Source organism: Pygocentrus nattereri, chromosome 14, assembly GCF_015220715.1.
Source record: "Pygocentrus nattereri isolate fPygNat1 chromosome 14, fPygNat1.pri, whole genome shotgun sequence".
Lineage (NCBI taxonomy): Eukaryota > Metazoa > Chordata > Actinopteri > Characiformes > Serrasalmidae > Pygocentrus > Pygocentrus nattereri.
In genome coordinates, this window is record NC_051224.1 from 24623277 (window position 1) to 24648691 (window position 25415).

General features: G+C 38.4%; 1 protein-coding gene across 3 annotated transcripts in view; it reads left to right on the forward strand.

Moving 5' to 3' along the window:
- Window positions 1-526: 526 nt before the first annotated feature.
- The window catches only part of myh11b (myosin, heavy chain 11b, smooth muscle), a 72361-nt gene continuing 47472 nt past the window's right edge, over window positions 527-25415 (forward strand). For 2 of the 3 annotated variants that reach the window (XM_017715477.2, XM_037544572.1), the window contains exons 1-17: window positions 527-596; window positions 2438-2803; window positions 3356-3512; window positions 7221-7248; window positions 8647-8746; window positions 10157-10180; window positions 13032-13124; window positions 13220-13283; window positions 13435-13533; window positions 14396-14539; window positions 16029-16124; window positions 17350-17468; window positions 18518-18670; window positions 21769-21942; window positions 23084-23257; window positions 23336-23450; window positions 24792-24991. In XM_017715477.2, coding sequence (XP_017570966.2) covers window positions 2462-2803; window positions 3356-3512; window positions 7221-7248; window positions 8647-8746; window positions 10157-10180; window positions 13032-13124; window positions 13220-13283; window positions 13435-13533; window positions 14396-14539; window positions 16029-16124; window positions 17350-17468; window positions 18518-18670; window positions 21769-21942; window positions 23084-23257; window positions 23336-23450; window positions 24792-24991 — 2082 coding nt within the window. In that variant the 5' untranslated portion in view covers window positions 527-596; window positions 2438-2461. The remainder of the gene's footprint in view (window positions 597-2437; window positions 2804-3355; window positions 3513-7220; window positions 7249-8646; window positions 8747-10156; window positions 10181-13031; window positions 13125-13219; window positions 13284-13434; window positions 13534-14395; window positions 14540-16028; window positions 16125-17349; window positions 17469-18517; window positions 18671-21768; window positions 21943-23083; window positions 23258-23335; window positions 23451-24791; window positions 24992-25415) is intronic. The other variant, XM_037544571.1, reaches the window with a different exon arrangement.

Below are 25415 nucleotides of genomic sequence, written 5' to 3' on the forward strand. Positions count from 1 at the left end.
GAATTCACTGCCTGATGACTGAGACGCTGTTTTATGACAGTTTTGAGAAGATTTTGGCTTCAAAATGCATTCATGTTGGAGGGATACATCATATGCTGAGGGTTGAGGCAAAATAGTCCCTAAATAAAATGTATTTCATAGGATGGCTAAATATGGTTCCTGTCACCACCACTGTAAAGAAAAGACTCTCCGCTGTCTACCATTCCACACCAAACCACTCTGAATCACTCTGTTTACACCTCAACCTCTAAATCAAGCAGGAATTTTGGTTCAATCAGTGGACTTGCCCTTTGAAAGGTTTTAAGATGAAAAGCACTGAGGAAAGTTACAGCACTGGGCAGCTCATTCACTGTATGGTTACAGTAATGAAACAGGCCCAGGGATGATTTTCATATCTGCATCTCACTGAAAGAGTGCACTGTGATGTCTTCTGCGGTGGGAGGGGACTATGAGATAAGCCCCGCCCACAGTTGTGATGGCTATATCTAAATTGAACCTCTAAGATGAATAAAGTTTGTATAAGGTGTTCATCTGTGGAGTACTGCACTAGGAAAACCTGCACAGAACCCAGCCAGGAAGAGGAATTATCCACATATGTGAGTATCTTTAATTAATAAATATTAGACTATTAGACACAATAATATTTCATGCAAGTAAATTTTTTGATATTATTGTTGTTATTTTCTTCTTTTGCATTGAGAAAAAGTTGATTTTGTTATGTGCGAAGCAAAAGTCACACAATGTAATAAACCATAGTGATGGCTCTTTTGGTTACTTAAAGGGGAAGTCCACTGACTTGTCAAAAGTTCTGCATAATTAAGAGGTTAAGATGTTAACAGAGTCATTCAGAGTGGTTTGGTGTGAAGAGCTCTGTTCTAGAGAAACATACAGAGTCAGAACTGTTCACAGTGGTGGTGATAGGAACCAGACGTCCAACCTTAAAAGCTCCCTCACAGAAAGTTTCTACATGAAATGGTTATGAATTCACTGCCTGATGACTGAGACACTGTTTTATGATAGTTTTGAGAAGATTTTGGCCTTAAACTCCATTCATGGAGGAGGGATACATAATATGCAGGGTGTTGTGAGGCAAAATAGTCCCCAAAGAAAATGTATTATTTCAGATTTTCCACTATTTTCCATCATCAACATTCCATATAATCTCAGAAGAGTCGTGTAAGTTCGCTGGTGGTTCTGGATAGTAAATAAAATGTCTATATTTGTGTATTGTGTTATTTTCTATATTTTGTAGCCTTGGCAACCCCTGGTTCCTATCACCACCACTGTAAAGACATCTGAACCATTTCACACCAAACTGCTCTGAATCACTTTTTACACTTATTTATGCAGAAAGTTTGAAAAGAAAGCAAAGTGAAATTCCCAAAAATTGGTCATTATGCTTTTACATTAGTTTATGGATATTCTGATTGCATTAGTGCTGAAATGTAATTGACTCTTTAATCTACTGTACTCTTGAATATAAGAGTTTTTTGGAGCAGTTCAACAGAAGAACAACATTTGGTTCCCTAAAGAACCTTTCAACTAACTTCTTAAAAGAACCATCAACAGAAGTGTTCTTTAAGGAATCAAAAGTGGCTCTACTCTGGTGTCACTCCAAATGAAGCTTATTTTTAAGAGCGTAAATAGATCCAGCTGTTAGCTGAGCCCTGCTCGACTCTAATTGCTCAAGCAAATATGTCGTATATCTGTTAGTGATGCAAATTAAATGATCTCACAGTAGCAGCAATTCTCACTGCTGGTCCTGACAGTCATTCCTTATAAGGGGTTCAGTTTGGACCTCTACAGCCTCTTTCAGAAGGTCTATAATGTCAGGGTTAAACATCCCATACATGGTCATTACACCGATGTGACTGCAGTTAAGATGTTAATAATATAGGCCTATTACAAAACAATAATAGGTGTATTGTATATGACTCTTATACACTTTTCATAACTAGAGTCTCTATACATGTAATGAGTGGAGGAGAAATGTAGGGGTTTTCAATAAAGTGACCAGTTAGTGGAAGCACAAGGTGAGTGTTTCTAATAAAGTGGCCAGTGAGAGGAGGTACAAGGTGAGTGTTCCTAATAAAGTGGCAAGTTAGTGGAAGCACAAGGTATGTGTTTGTAATAAAATGGCCAGTTAGTGGAAGCCCAAGGTGGGTGTTTCTAATAAAGTGGCCAGTTAGTGGAAGCACAAGGTGAGTGTTTCTAATAAAGTGGCCAGTGAGAGGAGGTACAAGGTGAGTGTTCCTAATAAAGTGGCCAGATAGTGGAAGCACAAGGTATGTGTTTGTAATAAAATGGCCAGTTAGTGGAAGCCCAAGGTAGGTGTTTCTAATAAAGTGGCCAGTTAGTGGAAGCACAAGGTAGGTGTTTCTAATAAAGTGGCCAGTTAGTGTATTTACAGCAGGTCCTTCTGAACATTTTTACACAGCAGCTTTCAGATTTTGAAGTCAAGATGTCCAAGAAATCTGACAATGACGATGGCAGCAAGTTCCTGTTCCTTGACAACGACTTCAAAAACACCGGAGTGGCCCAAGCTGACTGGACAGCCAAAAAGATGGTGTGGATCCCCTCGGACAAAGATGGATTCCAGTCAGCCAGCATTAAAGAGGAGAAAGGGGACGAGGTGCTGGTGGAGCTGGACAACGGCTCTAAGATAACAATAAACAAAGACGACATCCAGAAGATGAACCCGCCCAAGTTCAGCAAGGCAGAGGACATGGCAGCGCTGACCTGCCTGAATGAGGCCTCAGTGCTCCACAACCTGAGAGAGAGATACTTCTCTGGACTCATATACGTGAGTTCATTCACTCTGAGGGAGGCAGCAGAGCTGCTCCTACAGCTTTATGCATCTTCATTTTATTTATACAACAAAATCTGCAATTTGGTTAACTGCTTCTGAGTTTGATGATTCAGTAACTACCAGAGACATTGTGTATTTGCATATACCTCGTTGTTTACATATTTTATAGGTAAAAGATTAAAATAGGGGCAATGAATATGTGCAGAACAGGAGTGGTACAGAACTAATATTTTAAATTAAGACATATAATAACTAAAATATTGCCATAAGTGTGTTACAAGCACTTATTACATTCAGGATCACAAAGCATTTGATAGTTTGACTCTTTAAAGTGACTCTTTCCAGTAAGTACTATGAATTATTCAGTATCTACTATGAATTATTCTGTATGTACCATGATTTTTTCAGTATCTACAGTATCTACTGTGTACTGTGTACATTCTATATTTCTGAGTGAGGGATTTTAGTGAGGATTCTAACACAGAACTTTTTATTTAAGAGATGTAAATTCACTAGAATGAAAAACCTTCTGTCTGTTTTCTCCAGACGTACTCGGGTCTTTTCTGTGTGGTGGTGAACCCGTACAAAATGCTGCCCATCTACTCTGAGAAGATCATTGAGATGTATAAGGGCAAGAAACGTCACGAGGTTCCGCCCCACGTCTACGCCGTCACCGACAACGCCTACAGGAACATGATGCAGGGTAATGACAGCTTCCTGTGGCCTCACTGTGGTTTTGACTTTCTGCACACATATGAAGGTTCTGTGTAGCCTAATTTCCCTTCCTTAACCTAAATGTGGTTAATGAGTCAAGACATAACGTTTCCGTTACAAAAGGAGAACACACAGCTTCTGCTGAACCTGCAGACCAGGAGTTACAACCCAAATGTAAAGAAGAAACATTTTGTCCTTTCAACAAAAATCGAACCACTTTGGGAGCCACAACACTTTTACCATTTTGCCTGTAAATGTGTCTCAGTATGTGCTGATGTCCTAGTATAGGATAAAAAATATAATGTAAACTAAATCTCAGATGTACTTTGCTCTCTTTTAAGCTTCAGCTCAGCTAGAGCTGCTTTTCTCACATCTCCAGCAGGAAACTTTTCCTCAAAAGTAGAACAGTTTCTGTAAAATGTCTCTCAACATTTGGCTTTTTATTCTCTATTAAATTTTCTCAATCCACCTTAAATGGTGCGGGAGAATTCAAACAAGAAGCTTGTGAATGAGAAACTGACTTCAGGTCATGAAGCAGCTGGAGTGATTCTAAACAAAAAATAAGTCCATTCATCTCCAAATTATCTTAAATCTCTCTCTTTGTTGTTTCGTTAGCTACTAGCTAGGCGAGACTGTTGTCTGTGTTGCTATGGTGACCAGCAGTCTGTGCTGATCTTCAGGGTTAAAGGGTGAATCAGCAGTTCTACATTAATTCCAGCGTTTAAGACCATTTATTGTTACACTGTGTTGAACGATCAGCAGAGCTTTATTTTACTGTAAAGGAGGATTATTTCATTTTTACCTACTAATCTGATTCTGCCGTTGAGCCACAACAGGACAGTAAAAGAGCCTTGTACTGCCGTCCCCTGGTGTAGGCTTTACTTCAGCCTTGCTGAAGGCGCACTGTGCCTGAGTTACGTCTAGCTGACTTGGCCATCAGCCCTTGACCCCTGAACTCAGCCATACAGCCCAAGAAAGCTTCACAGCGTCACAGTCCCCGGAGAAAATAACTGCTGCAGAAAAAATAATCAGAATAAACCATTTTGAACTTGTTACAACATGTTGGGTGTCTCAAGTTTGCATGATGCCGACATGCATCTATAAAAATGTCCAAAAGTAAAAAGTCTCTCATTTATACAGTTTTCCCTTTACATTAAATGCAGTTGATCTGCCCAGATATTGAAGATTTTGGGGGGGAAAAGAGGATAATGTAGTACATTAACATTAAAAACATTTTATCATATATCATTCACTCCAAAAACCGTACAATCCATTAATGGAAACTAAGCCTATTTTGAATTCAGTGTTTTTGGGGTGTCATAAAAACTGACACATTTACAAATATCCGCCAATTCAGCATACGGTTTATCCTACTACAGCATTTTAGGGTCACTGTAAATAAAAATAAAATTAGTGGACATAGTCATAGTGTTTTGAGAAAAAAAGGTGTGCTATTTTGAGAAAAAAATCTATTCTCGAAATATCATACCGAATGACTTTATTCTCGAAATATTATGACTTTATTCTCGGAGTCTACTATTTTTATTTTTATTAACAGTGACCCTAAAACCACCTATCCCCACCTATTCACACATTATAGATTGTTTCAGCCTGGGCTGCTTTTTTGAGGCACAATGCAGGGCAACCAATCATAACAGAGCTTATTTGCATATATCAGTCAGTAACAATAACAGCCTGTTTAATACTGAGGGATAAAAAGAGGTTGGAAATTGTGATGTGGAAATGAATTATGTTTGTTTTTGGTACATAAATCCAAATAAACATTAGAAGAAGATTTAAAAAATACATAGAAAGTAGAAGTATGAGAAAAATGCAGGCTATGGGCTCTTTAAGATGGCTGCTGCTGCTGTTTTTAGCTATGCTAATGCACGTTAGCCCACCTTTATAGATACAGCGGGTCACACTGTGCCAGAAACCGCATAATTACGTCTATTGGATGTTGCAAATGTGTGTGATTTGGGCACACAGTTAGCACAGTGCTAATTTCTGGAGCAACCTGTATTAATTCTTAGCTACATTAGCATCATAGCTCCTATGCTGAAACTAGCAAGAAGCAAACTTCGGACATCAAACCCATCTTGGCTGATCAACTACATTTGAGGTGAGATGGAACATAGGCAGAATTGATTCTTCATCAAACCCTCACTGTAATAAATGTGAAGTTTAACAGGTCATCGTGAAGGGGAATCTCACCGATTTTTCGAAATTCCTGCATAATTCAGTGGCTTTCTTTACATGCAAGGATTTTTGCCATTCCAATTGAGTACAATCGGATTACAGATTCACACTGAGGTGTTTATATGCACACTCTATTCCACAGTCTGAAGGAAAATCTTCGTTGACGTTCTCACTATAAGTAATCCGATACAAAATGATGCGCATGCGTGGAGTAGCGCTTAGACTAAATGTTACCATGACAGCGAACATCACGTGAGGTCCAGTCAGAGTGAGATGAGCAGCAGTGAGCAGTGCTTGTGTTTTTAATTGCTTTAAAAAGATGTCAGACTCAGAAAAACGTCCTTCACATGTCCTTATTAAAGAAGGCCGAGAGGAAGACGTCGTGTTCTGAGACACATAAGCTGCACATTCGTCCCACTGCCGTCTTTTAAAGATCAGAGCATAAACTTCGTCTCCTCTGCAGACCAGGTTCTGCTCTGCCATGTTGAACGATATAAACTTTCACTGTGACGCGACGCACATGCAGAGCATACTTACACGTTCCGATTGGAATGTAATTGGATTCAGGCGTTTACACTGATATTATTCTTATATTTATGGGATTATTTACAGGATTACCCACCTCAGTCAGTCGGATAGAAATTATATTCCGAATGGCTTCAATCAGACTAGACTATTCCGATTTAGCTATTAGTCAGATTACTAACGTATTGTTAGGCTGCATGTAAACGTGTGTGAGGTGTAAACAGAGAGATTCAGAGTGGTTTGGTGTGAAATGGTTCAGACATCTTCACAGTGGTGGTGTACCAGGGGTCATCATATCTAGAACCCAGAATACCCTCTTTTTACTCTCCATAACCACCAGTGAACCTACACATTTCTTCTGAGCTTTTATATGTAAAAACTTTGTGCTAAATAGTGGCACAGTTTGAAAAATAAGTTTTCTTTGGGGACTATTTTGCCTCACAACACCCTGTATGTATCCCTCCACCATGAATAGATTTTAAAAAGCCAGGTCCATAAAACAGTGTCATCAGGCCGTGAATTCATAACCATTTCATGTTAATAACTTTCTGTGAGGGACCTTTTAAAGGTGGACGTCTGGTTCCTATCACCACCACTGTGAACAATTCTGACTCTAGAACAGAGCATTTCACACCAAACCACTCTGAATGACTGTTTACATCTTAAAGACTGAATTATGCAGATTTCTTTTTAATTGGTGGAGTTCCCCTTTAATGACCTTACTACAGAGCTTAATGGCAGAAGCCGCTGTAATGTCCATACATGGGTTCATTTCCCTATTTGCCTTTTTAAAACCTATTTTTGGCAACATGAACTTGAGTTCATTTTCCCTGAGCTGAATTTAGAATAGTTGAGGTTTTCCGATGCTCCGGCCTGAGGCTGATCCTCAGGTTAATCTCTTTGTCCTGACCATTCATGCGTCCAGCCACCCTGAGCTCACATGTGTGCCTCTGTCTTTGTGTTTTCTCCACAGAGCGTGAGGACCAGTCTATTCTCTGCACGTGAGTGAAAACACACATTAAAAACCCTTATAAGGGCTACTGCGTGGAGATTAGCTCATTCTCACAAGGACGACATTCACTTGCTTTGTTGTAATAAAGATCCAATCAGCCTTATTTGCAAATGTATGTGCTCCGATGGTCATTAGTTTGAATGGTCAAACACCATAAAGGTCATAAAGCACACCATGAACCTGTTCTTTAAAAGGAGCTGCAGTGTTTTAGCTTTGTTTACATAGATAATACTTTACATCGACTTTCAGAGAAAGCCAGTGATGGGTATCATGCAAACCAGCTGGTCATCCTAGTTTGGTGTGAGAAGTGAGAACTCTGTTTTAAAGGGGAACTCCACCAATTTTTCAACATTTCTGTCACATTGAGTGGTTGGGATGTAAAGAAAGTCAGAGGGTTTTGGTGTGAAATGGTTCACTATAGAGAGACTTACACTTACAGCTATGAAAATTGCTAAATGCTATGCATGCTATGTGCATGCTTCGCTGCTGAGTGCTGCCCAATGCAGCTTAATTGAGTGCTTTTCTTCAATGCTTTATATTTTAAAACCTTTCAAATTATATATAATATATATAAGATATAATATGAGATATAAAAGTAATCATTTTTACATTTAAATGGGGACTGTATGGTTACAATTGTGTTTGAGATGTAAACAGAGTTATTCAGACTGGTTTTGTGTGAAACAGTTCAGACGTCTTTACAGTGGTGGTGATAGGAACCAGGGGTTACTATTCAGAATCACCAGTGAACCTACACGAGTCTTCTGAGTTTATATGGAATGTTGATGATGGAAAATATCATATGTATAATATTGAGTTTTCTTCGGGGACTATTTTGTCTCACAGCGCCCTGCATATTATGTATCCCTCCACCATGAATGGAGATTAAGGCCAAAATCTTCTCAAAACTAACATAAAACAGTGTCTCAGTCATCAGGCAGTGAATTCATAACCATTTCCTGTAGGAACTTTCTGTGAGGGAGCTTTTAGAGGTGGACGTCTGGTTCCTATCACCACCACTGTGAACAACTCTGACTCTGTAAGTTTCTCTAGAACAAAGTTTCACACCAAACCACTCTGAACTGCTCTGTTTACATCTGAACCATTTCATTATATGGAAATTCAAAAACATCTGAAAACAAAATATATATAAGGTAATTGCATTAGTACCTGTGAAGTGAGCATACAGTGGATGTTGTTGTTATTTTTGTTTACAGGCTCACTATAATTTCTTAAGACCCATCCTGTAGTTTATTGTTCTAGAAGCACTGAACTGATCCAGCATACACACCGAAAAGCATATAATGATTAAATTTATGCTTGTAATGATGACATATTATCGTAGTGTTTGCTGCTCATGTCGTTTCGCCTCCTGTCCTTCCTCCAGAGGGGAGTCCGGCGCTGGAAAGACCGAAAACACCAAGAAGGTCATTCAGTATCTGGCTGTGGTGGCTTCATCACACAAAGGAAAGAAAGACACAGGCTCGGTGAGTTCAGCCCAGACCACTACCTGCTTTCCTGTGTTCTAACAGTGCTATTAAAGCCAAAAACAAGTATTTAATTAAAAATACAGTGATCAAGTGGACGGTAGCCTGAATGTACATTATTAAGCCAAGGCTGCAGTTCTTTCATACAGAGCCCAAAATGTGGCATGGTGAATATTATTTAATAAGGTGGGGCCACAAATTACTATATTGACGCCACAAATGAATACACAAGTGACTCAGAGCTTGTGGCCTCAACACAGTAAAGGTACTGATACTGTCACTGGATCAGTTCCCCTGTTGTCACTGGGGTGGAACCCTCAAGGGTCCATCACAGTACATTTAGTCAGGGAAAATAACTGTATGTGTGGAACCATATTCCACTGAAATGGTATGTTCTAAGCTGTACTGACTCCACACGCCCCGTCTCGCCTCCAGGCTTTTATTTTACTGTTCTGTTTTAAAACATTTGGTCATGAAAAGGTACAAATGCAAACTTTTCACCTGGAAAAACGTATTTAAGGCTCACAATCGGACATTAAAACCACTGCTGTACCTTTGAGGGAACGTTTACACTGTTTGTACCTCAAAAAAATGACCTGCACTGTACCTTTATTTCTAACAGTGTACATTCATTTCTGGCCTAAATATATTAATTTGTGGACTCAGTGTAGTAATTTAATTTGTGGCCTCAATATATTTATTTGTGGCCTCAATGTAGTAATTTATAGTAATTTATGGCCTTAATATATTTATTTGTGGCCTCAGTTTAGTGATTTACAGTATTTTGTTGTCTGAATATATCAATTTGTCGCCTCAATATAGTGACTTATAGTAGTTTGTGGTCTGAATATGTTAATTTGTGGCCTCAATATAGTAATTTATAGCAATATGTGGCCTCAATAGAGTAAGTTGTGGCCTCAATATATTAATTTGTGGCGACACCTTATTAAAAAATAGAGGCTCTGTACTTTCAGAAAGTCATCAGTAAGTCAGTACTGCCATATTTATGAGGCGTCTTCATCAGTAAAGAAGGACACTGAAACACTGACTGACTTCATGTACTGCAGGCAAACTGCTACTGCTATAATGGACTGAATGGACAGTGAATCAAATGTGGAGCTCATCAGTTATGGGGTCAGCAGAGCTCATGAAGATCAGAGCAATGTTTGAAATGGTGCTGATTGTACTGTATGCATTTATTATTTGCCACAGGATTTTCAAAGTCAACTTGTTTCTTAATGATCACACAAATGTAAATGCAAATTTTATTTTTTGCCAAATTATGAGAACCACAAGTGTAGACTTTCAGTCGTTCATCATAGTCACATGCAGCATGTGGGATCTGATGATTGGGCTCTTCATGTGTGAGAATGACGTCTGACTGATTTAATGGTTATTTCTGTGTGACAGGATCCGGGTTCAGCTCTTAATAAGGTACAGTATAGAAAACTGCTGCTCCTGCTGGTGGTGGGTTTTCAGTTAGACTGCTTAACTGCATTTCGCTTTGCATTGTGGGGATTTTGGCAAGGCTCATGGTTGTGGTGAATGTGATAACCCACAGGGATCTAAAATAGACCCTCAATAAAAATCTGTTTCATTAATAGACACATAGACGCAGAATATCAAACAGAAAGTGCTGAAATGCAGTGGAAAATGACACTTTTTTAAGGTTCAGTGTTTGCTCTCACCAACTGAGGCTCAGGGGTGTTTTATACGTTTCAAAAAATGGAGCAATGAGTAGAGTATTCAACTTAATTAGAGTGTTAACTAACTGCTGCTTATATAACCAGAATACAACTAATCAGAAACATATTGACTTATTTCCAGGGGTGCAGCCAGAATGCCAGAAGTTTTGTGGCCAAAATATAGTAATTTATAGTAGTTTGTGGCCTTAATATAGTAGTTTTTAGTCATTTGAGACCCTAATGTATTAATTTGTGGCCAACATATAGTAATTAATAGCAATTTGTGGCCTTAATATATTGGTTTGTGACTAAATGTAGTAATGTATAGTCATTTGTGGCCAAAATATTGTAACTTATTGTAATTTGTGGCCAACAATATAATAATCTATAGTAATTTGTGGCCTCAATAGAGTAACTTGTGGCCTCAGTATATTAATTTGTGGCCAACATGTAGTAAATTATAGTAATTTGTGGTCAAAATATAGTAATGTGTAGTAATTTATTGCCTCAGTATATTAATTTGTGGCCAAAGTGTAGTAATGTATAGTCTTTTGTGGCCAAAATATAATAATTTATAGCAATTTGTGGCCTCAATAGAGTAACTTGTGGCCTCATTGTATTAATTTGTGGTATATAGTATATAACATATATAATGTTATAAAGTAACATATATAATATGTGGAATATAGTAATCTATAGTAATTTATTACTGGGTTAAGCACAGTAATTTTATTGGAGCCGCAAACTTGGAAAAAAAAACCAAAATGAAACAGCACTAAAGTTCTTCTGTGCTTCAAGGGTTCTTTGGTAAAGAAAATTAAATATTATTGTTTAAAAATATATAAATAATGCATTATTATATAAATATATAATTTTATTATATATAAATAATATTAAACATTAAGTAAAGCATAGTTTGGCTTTTAAATGCAAAAGGTTCTACAAAATAAAACTGATAATCCAAAAAAGGGTGGAATGGTTTATATACGGTTTTCTGTTTGAGGGGCAGCAGAAAACCGTATATTTTCCAAATCAATATGCTTTCTGTTGATGACTCAGCAAAAAACAACAACATCCGAGCGTAAGTTTGCATGTCATTGCTGTTGTTATTCCCTTTTGTAATGACTTTGCAGTGACTGCAGTATTGAAGTCTTCTGAGCCCATTTTTAACAGAATCTCTGTTCACTCTCCTGCAGCATCAGGGGTCTCAGTTAGCCTACGTGAGTATGTGAGCTGCATGCCCAGATGTTTCTCCAGTCAAGTGAGCTCAGTCACTTTTGACATTTAGCGAACAATAAATGGTTTTAAACAGCATGACTGATCCTAAAGTGCCGCATGCTCCCACCTTCAGACTCACAGCGCCTCTGTGTGGATGTTCACTGAATTGCTCTGCCAACAGAACGTGCTGTAACAGTGAAGCTTATGCCAATTTCTGTTTACTGACATCACTGTCTTACTTAAATTCATGCCCACATACTATCGCTGCCAAGTACTTCAGTACTTCACTTTGCTTTTATAGATGCAGTGTGTAAGATTTACAGGGATCTATTAGCAGAATATATAAAGAATAGTATGGAATATAGTACACAAAACCATATTTTCATTAGTCTGTAATCACCTGTAACTACGAATTGTTGTGTTTTGTTAGCTTAAAATGAGCCCTTCATAACTACAGAGGGAGCAGCTCCTGTTCCAACAGAGACTGCCGCCGCCATGTTTCTACAGTAGTTGATTTTGGTGGTGCTGTAAATCTGGTTGGAAGAAATAGAAAGCAGGTGGTTGCTGTCGGTGCTGGCTGATCATTTTGTGTAGTGAGAAGTTTGGGAACCCAAATGGAGGATCAGATTTTGCACAAGGAAAAGCAAGGGAGGGTGAATCCTCGCTGTCAAAGAAGCAAAAACTGCGAAAATGGAAGGTCTTTGGGCTCAAAACATATTTAAACATACACATTAACGTGTTAAAGAAGTTGTGCACGCTAACACATAAAAATTTAGTTGAGATAAAATGACCAAAAAAAAAAACATGCCAATGGGAGGCCTCAAATCCAGACATACATGCATAATCATAGTAGGAATTACTGCATATTGATGTGTATGTAGCCCCTTCATTTCATTTGGCTTAACACTAATGATTGTTCAGAATATATTTTGAAACAAATTAAAACCTGAATTTTTTTCCCCATTACTTGGTCTGTTGGTTCTCTATGTTGTTTGAGCAATAACACCACACCAGTAGGTGGCGGTAAAGCTTCATGATTCACAAAGGGTCCCCAAAAGCAACAAAATCCAAATACTGAAACTTAGCATCTTAAACATGTTTTAACACATTAACACGCAAATATTTTGTGTGTTAACACAACAAATATTTACATGTTAACACAGAGATTCCGACCTGTTTTGAGCCCAAAGGCCCTGAATAGCAGAAGACCTAATGGCCTCCATAGGTTCTACTACATGCTTGGAAAGGGCGGGGTGAGGGAGAGGGATTCAACTGGTTGCAATCTGCAATTTCACAACTAGATGCCACTAAATCTCACACATTGCACCTTTAAGCTGCTGTACACATTGCCTTTCCTTAGTGATGCTTTATTTGTCCACCAGGGGGAGCTAGAGAAGCAGCTCCTGCAGGCAAACCCCATTCTGGAGGCTTTTGGAAATGCCAAAACCATCAAAAATGATAATTCTTCAAGATTTGTAAGTAAAAGTACTGTTTCACGATCATTCTCCCATTATGTCACTTATTATGAGCAGCATCATGAAACCAAGGTGTCTGCCTGTCTTTCTCATAGGGCAAATTCATCAAGATCAATTTCGACATGGCTGGCTACATCGTTGGTGCTAATATTGAAACCTGTATCCTAAAAACACTGGGCTTTTTAATCTTTCCAAGAACATCCAAACACACCATCCTCACTCCTATTCATATTATTCTATTAATGTAAGTGACCCAGACTGAACTGCTTGAAAACATGACGAGGCTTTTAGCCTTAATTCTTCTGCTCAGACCTGCTGGAAAAGTCCAGATGTATCCGACAGGCCAAAATCGAGAGATCCTTCCACATCTTTTACTACATGGTGGCTGGAGCCAAAGACAAAATGCAAGGTAACCACTCGGAACAATCTAGTACAAGATACTTTTAAATGTAAAGGTTTCCAAATGATTCCTAGGCTTGGACCTTTGGCCATATTTTGTCATAGAATGTTTTCATTGTATGGAGATTCAGTAATCTTTAAAAAAAGTTCTTTGGAGAACCAAAAATTGTTCTTTCATAGCATTGCTCCAAAGAACTATTTTTGATGGCTTAATTTTTAAAACTATAAATGGTAGGAAACCAATATACACACAATTTTTGAGTCGTGTTCAGTTTAGCATGTCAGGTGGTCTGATCTCAGGAGAACCATAAAAATGTGGAATCATTATAATATTCTTCATTTATTAAAAAATGTAAGTAAACTTGATTTTAAGGATAAATGATTCTGTGGGTGTCTTAACAGATGCCTGTTTAATATGAAATTAGTCTGAAAAGTCAGGCGCAACTTTGTCAGTCAGATGGAGCAACCAGACCAACACAGCTTAATAACTGAAACAGGAAATTAAATCTTTAATAACACTCACTATATTTAAGATAGAAACTACACATAAATATAAATGCAAACAAAGTTTCAATAAATATCTGGAAATGCATGACTTTGAATTAGCATTGTAAATTTCCTGTATTACTGTTAAGCTTTATCACCTGTCTATAAAGCATTTAGAACTACCACCAGCATGAAAAGTGCTATATAAATATAGATGATGATGTTTATTATTATTATTATTATTATTATTATTATTACAAATTTTAATTGTAATTATCTTTGTATTTTCTCATTGTAAAGCACTTTGAATGGCCACCATGTATGAAAGGTGCTCTATAAATGAACTTGCCTTTAAAAGCTCACTTTACAGACTGTTGTTTTCTCAGAGGAGTTGCTTCTGGAGGATTTTGGCAAATACCGGTTCCTGGTGGCAGGACACGTGCAGGTGCAAGGTCAGCAGGATGACGAGATGTTTGATGAGACTCTGGAGGCCATGGACGTGCTGGGCTTCAACGAGGAGGAGCGAATAGGTGAGGAACCATTTCTTGAAATTGTTAGTGCACTGAAAAAATGGCTCATCTAGCTGAAAAATGACTTCATGTAGTAACAAGTAAATTCACTAGTTTTGTTCAACCTAAATAAATACTTTGAACGAATGATTCAATTGCTTGTTACTACATACACTGTTTTTTTACTCACTTGCATGAACTGACCCTCCTGATGCTGCTGCTCAATAAACTCAAACTCTCTAATTAACCACTGCACCACCTGTTTTTCCCTATACAAATAAACTTTGACTTGACTTTTTTCAGGTAGATCTGATGAGCCATTTTTACAGTGTATTCTGAGCTCAGCTCAGCTCCGGCTTTCCTTAAAGACCGAACACAGAAGAGTTTCACTTATAAACTCATTCACACTCAGAAAAAATATTTTTTCCTCAATATTTCCATTTACTTTTATTCTGATTGAATTTGAATTTATTTATAGAAAGCAAAACTGAATTACATGAGTATTTACAATGCTCACTTACACACACACACACACACACACACATATACATATATATATATATATATATATATATATATATATATTCTCCAGCATGATATCTGGGCTCGTGAAGGTGGTAGCCACTCTCTAAAAGAGAGGTTTAGGAGACTAAACAGTCAAGAGGTCAAGAGGGTTTTATTGTTATTCCATCTATGTTTAAGTAAATTAATTACGTTCCTCCAGGAACAAAACAGTAGAAAGTGCAAAAGTGCAGATGTAAGTGTGCAAACAAAACATTGCACTAGAAAGAATACAATAAATAGGATAAATAAAACAGACGTTAGACACAATAAACAGACAGGTCAGTGCAGCACTGACACATCCCTCATTTCTGAGCATGAGGTAGGGTTGTGGAATAAGGTGCAAAGATTATTTAACATGCTGTGAACTGTGAGTAAACGCAGTCAGATAACACAGCATGTTAAATAATAGGCAAACCATCTACACAATATGTCTCTTCTCTCGTTAAGGGTTGGTAATGCGAGAGCTTGAAGGGTTTCTTTATATGTAGAATAAGCCCTGTCGATGATGATGTGGCAGGGACGTTTCTGGACCGTCTCAGTCTGGTTCGACAGATATTGCGTCAGGTTTCCATGCCATGCTGGGCAGGCGTACTCAAATAGGGCGAATGTAACCTGTGTATATCAAAGTTAGGTCAGAGGTTGCCACTCCAGTTCTTCTTACTCTTCTCAAGAAAGTAAGTCTGGTATTTACTTTACAATATCTTTACAATAGTATGTGTCTGGAGAGGTAAAGGGGTGTAGGGGGAGGTGGGTTCTTCTTAAAAGTCACTGTTTAGTTTTAAAGTGGACATGACATATTTAATTTAGTATTTGTGTTTTTGAAAAGTGTCATTTTTCTTTTTATTACAGTTAACAATCACATTCTCATGGCTAGTCTTTTATTTGAGTGGTAGTTTTAGTGAACTGTAATAACGCTGCTTCACATGAAGGTTGTGTTGTCGTGCAGGGATGCTGAAGGTTTGCTCCACTGTACTGCAGCTCGGCAACATCGAGTTCAAGAAGGAGAAGAACCAGGAGCAGGCCAGCATGCCCGACACCACAGGTAGCCCAGCACAGCACTGACGGACTAATATATCATTTATATCAGCAACAGGCAAAGAGAGAGATCTTTAACAAAGAGACACATAAGAATGTAATCAGTGGTGGACGAAGTACACAAACCATGTACATGAGTTAAAGTAGAGATACCCAAGGTAAAATATTACTCCAGTAAAAGTAGCAGTTCCTCCCTTTAGACCTCCACTTGAGTAAAAGTACTAAAGTATTGGCCTTCCAATGTACTTAAGAATCAAAAGTAAAAGTACTAAAAGATTAATTATGACTTTAATGTCCTGTTATCATTTTTATAACTAGACTCGCTTCATGAACTCATTTTAGGTGAAAATCCTCCAGCGTCTCTCTTGGTAAACCAGTCTTTTAATAGAAGGTCATTAATTAGTGACACTGACGTCTATTAAAATGATCATAAGCACAAAACACTGAAGGTAAACAGTTTCCATCAGGGAGAACCGAGTGGCTCTAAAATCACTTTTTACAGACAAGCAAAGTTTCAGTTTAAGATTTATTTACAACTTAGTTACAAGTTTAAGTTTAATAAAAACTGGCTTTAAACTCAGGATCACAAATGAGCTCCTTTACTATGTTGATCTGTAGGTCTCTGTTCATAAACATAAACCAGCCCAGACTAATTTACTATAAAATGAAAGTGTATAAATTCAGTAAAAAGCCGCGTCAGTCACGACTGCATATGTGTCCATATTTCTATATTGTGCTCTATTTACACAAAGTTAGGTTAGTTCATCATTTATGTTGAATAGACTCTCCCAAAATTTTACGCTGCTGCGCTGACGTTGAACCGTGTGCTGCACTGGGTCGGTATGACCAACAGGTCAAAACCAGCTCAAAACAAAGTGACCGCTGTGCCCTGATTGGTGTTCTTGCTTTGCGCTTCTTTCGTTTTAACATGTTACGTTTTTATACACACAGAAACCAAAAGGAAGGACAGATTTGTAGTAGAGGAAAAAGTCAGATATTAGACTTTGAAATGTAGTGGAGTGAAAGTAAAAAGTTACCAGATACAAAAGAAGTACAGATACACAAAAAAACTACTTAAGTACAGGAACAAATTACATTTACTAAGTTACTGTCCACCACTGAATGTAATAACACAGTGTGTGAACATTGTTTTCTTCCACTGTATAAGTGTAAATGGTTGGCAGTAAAGGTGTTGACCTTCCTGACTCTGGTCTTGAAAATGTCTCTCCCAGCTGCACAGAAAGTGTGCCACCTGCAGGGCATTAATGTGACGGACTTCACCAAGGCCATCCTCACTCCTCGCATCAAAGTGGGCAGAGAGATGGTGCAGAAAGCTCAGACCAAAGAGCAGGTGAGGTGTGCTGTGTGTTTAGAGGAGAACAGACTACACTCTCAAAAAGGATGGTCTTCTAGGGTTCTTTAGTAAAGAAAATGGTTCCATATATGTGGCACGCGTCTGTCCGCAGGGCCCCGATGACGGCCACAAGAGCTTGCAGGAAGGCCAGGCTCAGGACTCGTGCCCCATCCCCCACTCCCTTACGGATTTCATTAATCATCAATGCATGCAATTTTGAAAAATCTGCGTAATTTTCCTTTATACAGCCAGGGTCCACTGGTGGGCACTGAAGTCCCTGTAGTTACTGAATAATAAGCCTTAGTATGTAATAAGCCTGTGAACTGAGTTTATTGGCAACATTATTATTTCCATTGTAATACAATGGCAGTACAGTAGAAATGACCAATATGACAGTGTTTATCATTATTGTGATAAATGACATTAAATCATGCCAAAATAAGCTTTTCTGAGTATATCATGGATATCGTCAGTATTTAAAAACACTTCCCAACTGCATGTTTGATGATCAAGAGAGCATAATTAGTCCTGCTTTACTGGATTTAGTGTGGTGTAGTTTGGGAAGTACTGAATATAAAACATTCATAGTTTTTGTTGTTTTTTGCCACATTTCCAAATTTTTCACAAGTTTAATCACGTCCAGTTCCACCCACTAGCTAGTTGGCTAGCATTGCACTGGGTGATGGGTGGTGAGGGAGAGCCACCCTACCCAGCCAGAGAGGGAGGCCAACTGTGTTCTCTTGGACTGCTGGCCATGGATGGCTGTGGCATCACCAGAATAAAATATCTATATTTGTGTTGTTGTCATGGCGACCCCTAGTTCCCATCACCACTTCTGTAAAGACATCTGAACCATTTCACACCAAACCACTCTGAATCTCTCTGTTTACACCTTAAACACTAAATTATGCAGATTTTTTTTTTAAATTGATGGAGTTCCCCTTTAAAGGTTTAACTTGTTTCAGCTGTTGTTCTGACTGTACAGACTGATCTACATGCAGTGTCTGTTTAGTCTGAGTTTGCTCAGTGATGTATCTCATTAACAGGCTGATTTTGCGGTGGAGGCTCTTGCGAAGGCCATGTACGACCGGCTGTTCCGTTGGATTCTGGGACGTGTCAACAAAGCTCTAGACAAGTCGAAGCGCCAAGGAGCTTCATTCATCGGCATCTTAGATATAGCTGGCTTCGAAATCTTTGAGGTGAGCATACCTTTTACTCTAATACCAAAGTCTTAAAAAAGATGGTTCTTCAAGGGTTCCTTAGTAAAGACTAAGTACACAAATCATGTACTTGAGTTAAAGTAGATACCCAAGGTAAAATATTACTCCAGTAAAATTAGAAGTTCCTCCCTTTAGACCTCCACTTGAGTAAAAGTACTAAAGTATTTGTCTTCAAATGTACTTAAGTATCAAAAGTAAAAGTACTGAAAGATTAATTATGACTCTAATGTCCTGTTATCATTTTTATAACTAGACTTGCTTCATGAACTCATTTCAGGTGAAAATCCTCCAGTGTCTCTCTTGGTAAACCAGTCTTTTAATAGAACGTCATTATTTAGTGACACTGATGTCTATTAAAATGATCATAAGCACAAAACACTGAAGGTAAACAGTTTCCATCAGGGAGAACCGAGTGGCTCTGAAATCACTTTTTACACACAAGTAAAGTTTCAATTTAGGATTTATTTACAACTTAGTTACAAGTTTAAGTTTAATAAAAACTGGCTTTAAACTCAGGATCACAGATGAGCTCCTTTACTATGTTGATCTGTAGGTCTCTGTTCATAAACATAAACCAGCCCAGACTAATTTACTATAAAATGAAAGTGTTTGTATAAATTCAGTAAAAAGACGCGTCAGTCACGACTGCATATGTGTCCATATTTCTATATTGTGCTCTATTTACACAAAGTTAGGTTAGTTCATCATTTATGTTGAATAGACTGTCCCAAAATTTTACACTGCTGTGCTGATGTTGAACTGTGTGTTGCACTGGGTCGGTATGACTAACAGGTCAAAACAAGCTCAGAACAAAGTGACCGCTGTGCCCTGATTGGTGTTCTTGCTTTGTGCTTCTTTCGTTTTAACATGTTACGTTTTTATACACACAGAAACCAAAAGGAAGGACAGATTTCTCAAAATGTAGTGGAGGAAAAAGTCAGATATTAGACTTTGAAATGTAGTGGAGTGAAAGTAAAAAGTCGCCCAAAATGGGAAAAGTTCAGTACAGATACACAAAAACTACTTAAGTACAGAAATCAATTACATTTACTTAGTTACTGTCCACCACTGGTAGAGACACTATGTATGCTTCTATGGTTCTATGTATGCTTAAATTGTCCTTTACATGGTGAAATGGTTCTTCAGATTGATGGAGGATGTGTTGTATATAGTTTTCAAAATAGCTCATTGTAGCACCAAAAAGGGTTCAAGCTTCTCAAGCTTGACATCGTAAACAAAGGAAAAATGTTTTTGGTGCTAGAACCATTTTGAAAAAGGTTCTACATAAAACAGTATACAATACATTCTTCATCGACTTGAAAACCCTTTTATCATGCAAAGAACCATTTAAGCAGGTACAGAATATGAATTGTTGTGTAATATGGAAAATATTGTTATTTTCTAAGTTTGAAATTATTTGGGTAAATGAAAAAATGTGTCCTGGATGTTTTTGTTTGATTAAAAATAAATATGTTCTAAGCAATAATTTGCAAAAAAATCTGGATGTATCAAATATGATAAAAAGCAAATCTCATAAATGCAAATAATTATTTAATTACTTTTGTAAAATTTGTCTAAAGGTCAAATAAACACTGCAGTTTCAAATAATCAGGTTTTAATGGATTAATAGAGTAAACTTTGTTACAACAGGTCAAACAGAGAAGTCATAACTCTCTATACTCTCTTCTCTATGCACTTAAAATGATGGTTCTTCAAGGCTTCCCTAGTAAAGTAACTGGTTCTATATAGAACCATGAACACTCAAAGAACCCTTTTCATAATTAAAGAGCTCTTTGCATCGTTAAAACGTTCTTCAGATTGATGGAGAATGTGTCGTATATGGTTCTATATCGAACCTTTTTGAAAATGGTTCTGTAGAGCACCAAAAAGGGTTCTCCTGCTGTTACAAGCTTGACATCGAAACAATAAAAGAACCCTTTTTGATGCTATATAGAGCCCAAAACGGTTCTACATAGAACATGTACTTTCTCCATCAATCTGAATAACCCTTTTATGATGCCAAACACCACTTATTATTAACAAAGAATGTGTTGTATACAGTTCTATGTAGAACCTTTTTGAGAATAGTTCTACATAGCACCAAAAAATGTTCTGTTGTTACAGGCTTAACTTTGTAAACAATAGCAGAACCTTTTTGGTGTGATATAGAACCATATTATATGTTTTATGCAACACATTCTCCATCAGTCTAAAGAAACATTCATGCAAAGGGTTCTTTGAGTGTTTGTGGTTCTATATAGAATCATTGTCTTGTCTAAAGAACTCTTCAAGAACCATCTTTTTAAGAGTGCAGAACAGATGTCACATGCACTGAACCAAAGTGAATTATACAAAAATAAGTTATGGCACTTGTCTACACTCTTAAAAATGGTGGTTCTACAAGGGTTCTTGAGTAAAAAAAATAGATCTATATAGATCTATGAACACTCAAAGAACTCTATGAATAATTAAAGAGTTCTTTGCATTGTTAAAAGGTTCTTCAGGTTGATGAAGAATGTGTTGTAAGTGGTTCTCTGTCAAACGTTTTTATAATCGGTTCTATATAGCGCCAAAAATGGTTCTTCTGCTGTTACAAGCTTGACATCAAAACAATAAAAGAACCCTTTTTGGTGCTATACAGAGACCTTTTCAAAAAGGTTCTGTATAGAACCATCCACAGCACATTCTCCAACAGTCTGAATAACCCTTTAACGATGGAAAGAACCACTTATTATCAAAGAAGAATGTGTTGTGTACGGTTCTTTGTAGAACCTTTTTGAGAATGGTTCTGTATAGCACCAAAAAAGGTTCTTCTGTTATTGATATTGTTGAGCTTGATATTGTAAACAATAGCAGAACCTTTTTTTGTGCCGTATAGAACCATATGCAACACATTCTCCATCAAACATTCAAACAAAGGGTTCTTTGAGTGTTCACAGTTCTATATAGAACCATTTTCTTTACTAAAGAACCCCTGAAGAGGCATCTTTTTTAGAGTGCAGGGTTGTGATGTGGCCGTGAGGATGAGGAAGTGTCCAGTGAAAGAACAGAAGCTGACCTCTCGTCTGTTCCGACAGGACAACTCGTTTGAGCAGCTGTGCATCAACTACACCAACGAGAAGCTGCAGCAGCTCTTCAACCACACCATGTTCATCCTGGAGCAGGAGGAGTATAAGAGAGAAGGAATCGAGTGGAACTTCATTGACTTCGGCCTCGACCTGCAGCCCTGCATCGAGCTCATCGAGAGGCCCGTAAGTCCTGAACAACTCGATCGCGGCACAGGGTTCTGTACCTTCATTATCACCTCACACACACCAGTCAGGCATAACATTATGACCACCTCCTTGTTTCTATACTCATTGTCCATTTTATCAACTCCACTTACTGTATAGCTGCACTTTGTAGTTCTACAGTTACAGACTGTAGTCCATCTGATTCTTTGATACTTTGTTAGCCCCCTTTTACCCTGTTCTTCAGTGGTCAGGACCCCCATGGACCCTCACAGAGCAGGTACTATTTGGGTGGTGGATCATTCTCAGCACTGCAGTAACACTGACGTGGTGGTGGTGTGTTAGTGTGTATTGTGTTGGTACGAGTGGATCAGACACTGCAGTGCTGCTGGAGTTTTAAACACCTCAGTGTCACAGCTGGACTGAGAATAGTCCACCAACAACAAATATTAAGCCAACAGCGTCCTGTGGTCAGCGTGCTGTGACCACTGATGAAGGACTAGAGGATGACCAACACAAACTGTGCAGCAGCAGATGAGCTATCGTCTCTGACTTTAAATCTACAAGGTGGACCGACAAGTTAGGAGTGTCTAATAGAGTGGACAGTGAGCGGACACATTGTTTAAAAACTCCAGCAGCACTCCTGTGTCTGATCGACTCATACCAGCACAACACACCCAAATAGTACCTGCTCTGTGAGGGTCCATGTTGGTCCTGACCACTGAAGAACAGGGTAAAAGGGGGCTAACAAAGTATCAGAGAAACAGACAGACTACAGTCTGTAACTGTAGAACTACAGAGTGAAACTATACAGTAAGTGGAACTGATAAAATGGAAAATGAGCATAGAAACAAGGAGGTGGTCTAAACTTTACCAAGTTTAGACTGAGTTCTCTTTGAATCCGCTTGGGGAATTGGGCCTGATTGCAACCCACACTACAGAACTTTCATGTGCAGTTACACACGTTCACCACAGGGGTCTCCAAATCTTACATAGTGTAGCTTTGCCGCTAGATGTCATTTTGCCACAAAAAAAGAAGTGCATATTTTAATGAATAATAATCAATTATTATACATTCTGATGTTCCAAAATTGATTCATTTTTACATCTGAAAATTGCATAAATGTGGTTGAATCAAATCCACCCCTTTGTCCTCATCTAGAACAACCCTCCTGGTATTCTGGCCCTGCTGGATGAGGAATGTTGGTTCCCCAAAGCCACCGATGTCTCCTTTGTGGAGAAGCTCACAAATACACACTCCAGCCACTGCAAGTTCTCCAAGCCGAAGAACCTCAAGGACAAGACGTTTTTCTCCATACAGCACTACGCTGGAAAGGTTTGTAAACCTCGTCTACATGTTTGTCTAAGACTGAAATAACAGTGCAGTGAATTACCTATGGCTTGTTCTGATTAGGTGGATTATAACGCTCATGCCTGGCTGACCAAAAACATGGACCCTCTGAATGACAACGTAACAGCGCTGCTGAATAACTCCACCAGCCCATTCGTGCAGGATCTGTGGAAAGATGGTGAGGTTCTGTAACTTTTTTCCAGATGTTGGCACTGACAATCAGGGGCATCGCTAGGCCAGGTGGTATTATTTAGCCCTCCCAAATGATTGTAATCCTTATTATTCTACTGTGCCACTGTGTCTCCAGATTTTATATATATATATAAACACACACACACACACACACAGACACACACACACTGATCAGGCATAACATTATCAGTACCTCCTCAGTACCTCCACTTACTATATAGGTGCACGTTGTAGTTCTACAATTATAGATTTAAAGAGATTTATACAGGTGCTCATCACTGCATGAACTTTATGAAATGGTTGGATGGCCTTCACTTTCAGAGCAAAGACAAATTCATTGGATAATTTTTTGTCCATTAAGGAATTATTTGTCAGCTTTCTTCATATTTGTGTGCATTTATATCAACAAACAGGTCTTGGTACAATTAAGCAATAGAAAACGAGAGGTCGTGTGTTATCGCGAAATAACATCACGGCTGTGATTTGGTCACCGTAGATCATCGTGATGTTATTGGCGATAACACACTCTATTGCTTTAATACAACAGTTAATAAATAAAGTAAGATATTAATAAACTGGGCCCTGAATGCGGCGTTTAATATGTTTTAATGTTCAGTTCCTTCCTCCAAATTATAGTTCCAAGCTCCGCCCATTTGCAGCACAGCCGGCAGTTAGTTCTCCAGCACCTCACACTAAATTCCCAAACTGTCATCACCACTGAGCAGCTTTTCAATCGGCAGCTGCGACAGAAGACCAGCTAAACAACCTGGAATCAGCCAGAAATGAACCCAATACCATTCGCCAAACATGTCTGATCTTCAGAGTCTGACCAAATCAGACTGAGCCATAAAACTGACGCAATATCATGTTCAGCTCAGTTTTGTCAGTTTTTGCCATATTAATGTTGTTTTATTCCAGCCAGTCTGTAAAGCATCTTACAGGCCATTTAGTTTGACGAATGGTTAATTTCTGGCTGATTGCCAGGCTTTTATTTTACTGTTCTGTTTTAAAACATTCAGTTATGAAAAGGTACAATTACAAACTTTTCACCTGGAAAAACTTGCTTAAGATTCATAATCAGACCTTAGAACCACTGCTGTACCTTTGAGGGAACAATGGTACAGTGTTTGTACCTTGATGTACCTTGATGAATGAAAAATGTACCTGCACAGAACCTTTATTTCTAACCGTGTGCTACAGTATCGCTGCACAGCACGACAGCACATGTAATATGCGAACAGCAGCAGTGCTGGCATCTATTATATATCTTGAAATTCCCCAATTTTTCAGTTACGCTACAAAACAGAGTTGTGTTGTCCTCCCACAGCCGACCGTGTGGTGGGGCTGGAGACCATGGCTAAGATGGCTAAGTCGGACAGCTCGATGCCCAGCGCCTCCAAGTCCAAGAAAGGCATGTTCCGTACAGTGGGGCAGCTTTACAAAGAGTCTCTGGGCAAACTGATGACCACTCTGCACAACACCCAGCCCAACTTTGTCCGCTGCATCATTCCTAACCACGAGAAGAGAGTAAGACTCATCACATCATGACTGTTTTGGTTTAGTCCATACAAAGAAAAGTTATGGATCAGATCAGTGAGAGCTTATCTTAAGAACTTCCTTTAAAATTTCCTTTATAAAAATGTGTTTGTCTTGTTTTGTCATTCTTCTGATCTATTGCTTTAAAAAGACCAAAAAGTCTTTATATTTCGTTGCTGTCAGAACAAAACCTCATATCTCTATCTTTGTCGCTCTTCAGTTTTTGTCATGTTTCGAAAATGCCTTTTACCCTCTGTATTGCAGTATTTCAATCCTTCATTTTGTCAAGCATGTATTTGGTTTGTGTCACTCCAAAAGTGTTTTGCTGTATCACACGGCTCACTTATTTCTGGTACCGCCGTTTGTTTCTGCACACGCTGTTTACACTGAGAAATAAAATCCAGCTCAGCTCAGA